The 7710-nt window shown below is 28.6% G+C and overlaps 2 protein-coding genes across 10 annotated transcripts in view; one reads left to right on the forward strand and one right to left on the reverse strand.

Annotated features, from left to right (window-relative positions):
- Positions 1–294: 294 nt before the first annotated feature.
- LOC124956573 (SET and MYND domain-containing protein 4) overlaps positions 295–7710 on the reverse strand; it is a 44506-nt gene continuing 37090 nt past the window's right edge. For 7 of the 8 annotated variants that reach the window (XM_047512550.1, XM_047512546.1, XM_047512545.1 and 4 more), the window contains 6 exons: positions 4288–4495; positions 3730–3851; positions 2588–3010; positions 2252–2453; positions 1895–2110; positions 295–1062 (listed from right to left, as the gene is read on the reverse strand). In XM_047512550.1, coding sequence (XP_047368506.1) covers positions 750–1062; positions 1895–2110; positions 2252–2453; positions 2588–3010; positions 3730–3851; positions 4288–4495 — 1484 coding nt within the window. In that variant the 3' untranslated portion in view covers positions 295–749. Of the gene's footprint in view, positions 1063–1140; positions 1172–1894; positions 2111–2251; positions 2454–2587; positions 3011–3729; positions 3852–4287; positions 4496–7710 lie in introns of all 8 variants that reach the window. The other variant, XM_047512551.1, reaches the window with a different exon arrangement.
- The window catches only part of LOC124956575 (growth factor receptor-bound protein 10-like), a 437491-nt gene continuing 434548 nt past the window's right edge, over positions 4768–7710 (forward strand). Inside the window, exons 1-2 of one of the 2 annotated variants that reach the window (XM_047512555.1) lie at positions 4768–5194; positions 5305–5426. The gene's annotated coding sequence lies outside the window, so the exon portion shown is untranslated. Of the gene's footprint in view, positions 5427–7710 lie in introns of both variants that reach the window. The other variant, XM_047512554.1, reaches the window with a different exon arrangement.

The raw sequence follows: 7710 nt of genomic DNA on the forward strand, positions 1-7710 counted from the left end.
TTTTTTTTTTTTTTTATCTCTCGCATACGTTTTATTTATTCATGAGATATTATTTTCAATAAATCCCGAAACGAGAGTCATCGATGCGCATGTTAATTTTATAACTTTCATTTCCAGCACATTTTCATCGATTATTAATATCTTTAATTAATTGTACATTCGTTCGACGACAGTTTATTGATTGAAGCAAGCAGCGAGCAATTATTTTATCGTACAAACGTTACAAAGTAACTTTTATTTTTATATGAACTTTTATATATATATATATATATATATATAAAGAAGAAACTTCTCTTTTATCGTACTTTATTATTTATGTACTTAATAGTTTGACACAAACCGGGTACTGGTATTATCATTTCTATGGGGGTATATATATATACCTATATATATATATATATGGGTAGATAGGAACCTAAGGCATGCACTTAATCTGTCGATATTTGTCTATCATACTTAGTGCGAGTGGGAAGTGCCTAAAACTTTGTCCATAATATACATACGTACGAAACCATTGTCTGTTAATATCCATTGTTTTATCTTTAATATGAATTTATGATAATTATTGCAAAATTTATGATAATATTCATTCATATTATGTTCACAACCATCGTTGTTGCACTTTCTAGCTAGTCGAAAAGTTTTCATATCAAATACGAGTTTTCTCATCTACATACACATATACATACATACATATATATACATACATACATACATACATACATACATACATAAATACATTAATACATTTAAGCTACCCTCCAGGTGTTTCCAGAGTCGGACATACAAGCACCCAATGCAATTTCCGCTAAGTGCGTGTCTCTATGAGGTGGTACAGCTATCTCATGAAACTTCTTTATGGCTTTGACCAGTAATTCTATAGCTCTTTCAGGCTTTTCTTCCTCCATCTTATCCAATCCTTGAACATAGAGTACTTCACACTCGAGCAAAGAATTAAGTCTTTCGACGAGGTTGATGCTTTTCTGACAACCAATACATTTTATCGTTTTATCGGTAATTTCTTTTCGTCGATATAATCTATTACATCCTTCGGTGGTACATCTGTAATATAATAAAAACAATATTATTACGTTTGTAAAATTGTTAATGATTTGATTATTTTTCAAAACTATTTCTTTCCTCTTTTATATTTTTCCTCCTGAATTTTTCCCTGAAAAAAGAGAGAGAAAGACAGAGATAGATAAATAGATAAATAGACAGAGAGAGAGAGAGAGAGAGAAAATAAAAATCCCTAGAAATCTTTTACGTCTTTCTACATTTTTAGTACAAAGGTATATAAAATGAAATAATATGTGAAAAAGATATAACGAGATACCATTCCATGGTTCACGGAGTATACGTTTCGACAACAGTAAAGGTTCCTTTAGATCTCTTGAAAGATACCTTTGGAATCTTACAATGCAGAGAGGTGAAAAGGAAATCGGAGTAATAAAAGGTATCTTTTAAAAAGGATACCATTTGTAAGTACTCTTCAGGTATTCTATTTACAAAATACTTGACGGCATTATATCGTTTGTCCTTTGTAAAATACTTTGTAATACTATTTTACATATCTTATTTTGATCGATTATACTTAAGACTAAAAATATAAAGCTGAAAGAGATTCTTTGTTTTAAAACGTTAGAAAACCTTTTTCATAATAATAATATAATAATAATAATAATAATAATAATAATAATAATAATAATATTGATAACTTTGATAATGTAATTATATTTTTACTAACAAGAGAAGAATAAATAAAAGAGTTTTTTACGTTGACATAATATTCAATTTACGTAAAAATAATGATATATATATATATCTATTGGTAATACGACATGGAATCGATTTTTTTTATATATATATATATATTTAATTAACATAGATTCACCTCAATTTAGCCAAATCGTTTGTCATTCTTTCGAAAAGCGGCCAATCATCCTTGCAAGCCTTGCACGTGCATTTAAACCAGTATCTACCTGAGAGCGTTCTTTGACGTTCCTCGAGATTTCTTTTTGTAAATATTGGACCATAATTTTCAGCTACCACGTCGCCAGGTTTCAAGGTTCTAATCGCACGTATAACGATGTTCCTTCCAACGAAATATCTATTTTTCAAATAATAATTCGTCATTTATATCATCCACGTGAATTAGATATTTGTTTGATTGGCAATGAGTTTCTTATTTTTCTTTTTTTTTTTTTTTTTTTTTTTTTTTCCTTTTATTCTCTTTTCTTCCAGCTCTTACCTCGTCACAGCGGGGTAGCAATCGTGATTGAAACGAGCTACCGTAGGATATATTGCCACTCCTAAATATATCGATTTGCTACCACGGAAACGATGATTCGCATTAACACGTGTCTCGCAGAATTCGTGGGCATTGAATTGAAGTAATTGAAGATTCTTTAAGAGCAAAGAGCCCACGATAATTTCCTTCTGATTAGGAATTTCTGTGAAAATTTTTTGATAAATCAAAGGGTGTGGCGAGAGGGGTGGGGGGCGGAGGAAAAAGGGAAAAAACTTTCTATCCTTTCGTGGAACGTGAAATTCTTTTCGATGATTAATAACGTTTTAATATAATTACCGTCATCGCGAGAGGTATCCTCGAAGAAATTGACTCTTTGCAAACATTTTAATAAAAATGCCGCCATAAGTGATCTCTCGAGAAAATCAGATGCCGATCTTTTTGTATTATGATTGGTTAATTCGTAAGCTCTGACGTCTACCATATTTGGATCATTGCTCGTAGATCCCTTTGATTTATTTTCATTCGAAATGATATTATCGTCGTTACGACACGATGTATCCTTTAACTTTTTCTTACGAAGTCTTCTCTTAGCCGATTTACTTAATTTCGGCTCATTATCCATAATCACTGTATTCATGCTTTTATCGTTCTCTTTAATTAACTTTTTCTCTATTATATCATAAAATTTCAAACATCTGATTAAGCCCTCTTGCGTAATCATTCTATAAGCGACCATGCTCAGTATACTCATACCGGAACCTATGAAAAAAAGTAATAAGCATTACGATTTTTATATATATAAAAGAAAAGAAAAAAAAAAAAAACAGAATAATTATAATAAATAAATAAATAAAAATAAATAAATTTTTAATAAGTATTTCAAATAAATCATTTGTATTTGTAATGAAGTATCATTACAAATAATATAATATAAGTGATTTGTAATAAAAGTGATCAATATTATTATATCGATTAATAAAAAAAAAAAAAAAAAAAAAGAAGAAAAAGAAGAAGAAAAGAAAAGAAAAAAAAATGGTTAGTGTTTTAATTAAAACATTTGTAAATAATAATAATTCTTATTTTATTTACATAAAATATATCATAATATAATATATTATAATATATTATTATGTAGTTCAATTGATTTATTATAATTATTTATATTGATCTCGCTTATATTACATATTTATATTATATTTCATTATAAATAATTCATCAAAATATTCGTAATATACTTTTTCATTTAAATTTATTTAACAAAATACTTATCGTTTAATTGATATAAATATAGATCGAATGAACAAGACTGTAATATTATAATAATAATAATAATAATAATAATGTCGACAAAGAGTAGTATCACTTTAATATGTTTTTAGCGAAGGAACGATCGATAATCAATCGAAAGGATAAGCCTCGCCTTGAAATCTGACCATTATACATGACATATTGCGCAAAGAAAATCCTAGATGGCTTACCTATCAATAACGCCAGAATCTTGCATTCATATTTATGATATGTCGAGACCGCGACGTCCCTGCATTTCCTTCCACAAAAGGCTACAGTACTACATTCGGTGCAACCAATCGGTGCTCTCAACCTGAAAATTTGAAATTCGCATCGGTAAAGTGGATATATCTTTTACGATCCATACGAAAATATCTTCGAGATAATCTTTTTTTTTTCATCTTCTTCTTTTTTCTATTTATTTATTTATTTATTTTCTTTTTTTATTTCAATTTCTTTTTTCATACGTCGTCAAAAATATCGTAAAACTTTCGATCCAATTTTTCGGGCACAATGGTGAGATATAATGAACGAACAAAAGGAAAAAAAAAAAACAGGAATCGTTCGATAAAAAATCATTGGAGTTTTGATAATCGACAATCAATTTTTAATCAACGATCAATCGCAAAATGATTTCTCTCAATTTAATTTTCATCGAAGTAACAAAGTTCTTTTAACATTTTCAATGATTCAACTCATTCATATTAACCGCATTTATGTTTACTAACAAAATAGTATCGTTTGTTTACCTTGAAAAGCAATGTTGACAATGAGTACCGTAAAACTCTGGCAAAAGACAAGCAGCCAATGGTTCTTCAACGACCAAACAATCCCCAGGATAAATATCTTTAGTGGCAACGGCCTCTTTACCAGCGAACTTTGTTTCACGGATTTCAAGTAACGCCGACGCACTTGGCAGCTTTGAATTAATGCCGCCGCTTAGCAATGGTAGATCACCTGCGAATGATAAACAGTTCTATTACTTTCTTTACTTCTGTAATTTGTTAGTAGAGAAACTCTCGCGTGCCTTATTTATATACGATAAATCCCTAAGATAAATCTTATGGTAGAACGAAAAAAAAAAAAAAAAGAAAAAAAAAGAAAAAGATAGATAGAATTACTTTTCGTTCTCATTTTATTTCCAATAGAAATCTAACGACAATAACGATAATTACAAATTATATTATATTATTTCTTTCGTATTCGTTCAATTTCAATAATAATAAATCATCAATTGAGGTTAGGAAATGTATTATCGTTAAATAATGTGACATTAATCAGCTATAAAGTTAAAATATAAACTTGAATCTATATAAATTTCCCTCCTTTTTTGTTATTACCATATTTTAGTTACTAAATGCTCGTAAAGGGGGCACCGCTTAAAGGTTGTCTTTCAACGGACTTCAGTTCGATTAAATTCCGTTTAGTACGTAACATCGCGTAGCGCGCGTCACATACATATATACATATATATACATATATACATATATATATATATACTTATTCACTTACTTGTTTACTTAGTTATTTACTTATTTACATAGATACATACGTACTTCGTGATTTAATCGTTTTACGCCAAGTTTATGTATCCTAATGTATCGTTCATTCGCTACGTGTGTAAATGACATATTTAATACGACGAAATTATCCTGTGTACGTGATCATTTATAATGTGAATTTAATGTCGAATAGAATTAATCGAGAAGTTTAATCGTCGTTAAAATTTTCTCAATGATCATAATCGACTCGTGAAAATATTACAGATCGAGAATAATCTACAAAGAGCGCGCGCCATGATATCGTATGCATTAGTGGCGCCATCTTAATAACGAACGTTAAGGAAGTAAAATATTACGGAAGTACACGATGTATAAACTAACTAAACGTAAGTATATGTGTATTTATAAAACGATTTCAACCAACGAACGATCGCGTTTGAAAAGCCGGCTAAAGATATAGACTGAAGAAAACTGTACTATTTCTATATCGACATTTCGTTAAAGTTACGATATATAAAGCGATATTAAAAAAAAAAAATCGTTTATCGTCGAACGTTCCTTTAATAAATTTCAATGATTTTATTAATCGTCTATCAATTACGTGTATTATTTATCGTGTCACGGGTCCAACGAAAATTATATTTTACGTTGTACGAGGAAGAAAAGGAAAGAAACAAAAATAATATTCATTTTCGTTCTTTCGCTTTTCTACGTAATTATGTACTTGTATACACATACATATATATATATATATATATATAGAGAGAGAGAGAGAGAGAGAGAGAGACACGTACATACGGATGGATAGATACATATAGACATACCACATATATAAACATACATAGAAACAGAGAGATATAATACGTCCACCTTAACGATCGTGACGTTGCGATTGTAACTTTCGCGTAATTTGAATGAAATGTTTATCATATTAGATTCGTCAACGTCTCGTTTTAAACATAATATGTACGTAATCATTATATGTTATTCATCGTGTAAGTAACATTAAAACGTTCGTCGTATTATGTACATACATAAATACATAATATATATATATATATATATATATATGTGTATGTATATATAATGGATGATTTCGGTCGCGTGACCATTAATGCAAACTTCGATGTTATAATCGTGATCGAGTGTCGCGATCGATAGCGAAATTCGCGCGAGTGTGTCGACTTTTCTCTGAAAGTTTATCGTGAACTTTTTCACATAACGAGAAAAATATAAAGACGTAATAATAGTGAGAAAGTGTGTGTGTGAGAGAGAGAGAGAGAGGAGAGAGATAATTAATTAATACTATGATTAAAAGAAGATATTAAAAGAGTTTAAGGATTTTTTTCCGAAGAAAAGTTAATCCTTTACATGATCCTTGGTTTTTACACGTTTTACTAATATCAATCAACTTATCATCGCATGGACAACAACGTATTACGAAAGGTTAGGTTAAGTTTATATTATTATCATAATTTCTATATACGTTTAGTTTTCTAATGGCCGAACGTATCGTTAATAATTGAAACGTATTGATTTCATAATCTAGATATTTTATAATACGTTAAATTTTTATTAAATTTACGAGATTTACGTAATGGAATTACGTAAATAGAAATAAAAATTCATTTGGTATTATTTTTGGATAAATTAAAAATGGCCGCTCGTTTGTTACGTCGTTAAGCGAAACACGTACTATCTTTCATTTTGAATAATGAAATAACAATGCAATTAATCCATTGTTTCTTTTCATTGTTATACATACCGATGGAACATTTTTTTTTCTTTTCTTCTTTTTTTTTCTTTCTTTCTTTCTTTCTCTTTTTTTTCTTTTCTTTTCTTTTTTTTTTTGTTTTTCTTTTACCATGTAAATTTTATGTAACGCAATGTAAATCACATTTTCTCTTGAACATCCCCGTTCAATTATCTTACGTTCATTGCTTTCACATATTTCAATTCAATAATTATTTTAATTGAATTTATACGTAACATGTATATATTAATATTATAATAGTAAGTATTATATTATTATTAATTAATAATATTATATATATATATATATATATATATATTATATTGGTATAAATTAATATTAATATTTAATATTTTTTATTCTATATATATGTGTATATATATGTATGTATATATACATATTATACTATACTATACTATTATCTATGAGAATATTTACGAAAAAGGAACGATTTTAGATATTCTAAAAGAATTCCCTGCCTTTTCTATACAATATTGCTTCGTTCCCTTCTCAATATTCTGCATAATGTTTGCATGTATATGTCCGTTTACATACATACATACATGGTAATATCGACAAGATCAAATCTTGGACTTTCAGATCGTATTCGCCAATCGCTCTTTTTGCCCCCTTTCACAAAGAAGACCGACAATATTCTATTGTTGGGCCAACAAATCTCCTCGTTTTTCGTCTATTGCTCTTACTTTGTGACAATAAAACGATTCTCGGATTTGTACATATAAGGAGAAAAAAAAAAAAAAAAAAAAAAAAAAAAAAAAGAAGTAGGGTTAAATCTGTTCTCATCCTTTATTTTCTTCTCAGGAGAAAAAATTAAAAGATTATACGTATCTATATTTCTAAGAACGTCGAAAAATTCGGACGTATTTCGGATATATTCGTTTTTTTTCTTTTTTTTT

This window comes from Vespa velutina, chromosome 22 (genome assembly GCF_912470025.1).
Source record: "Vespa velutina chromosome 22, iVesVel2.1, whole genome shotgun sequence".
Classification (NCBI taxonomy): Eukaryota; Metazoa; Arthropoda; class Insecta; order Hymenoptera; family Vespidae; genus Vespa; species Vespa velutina.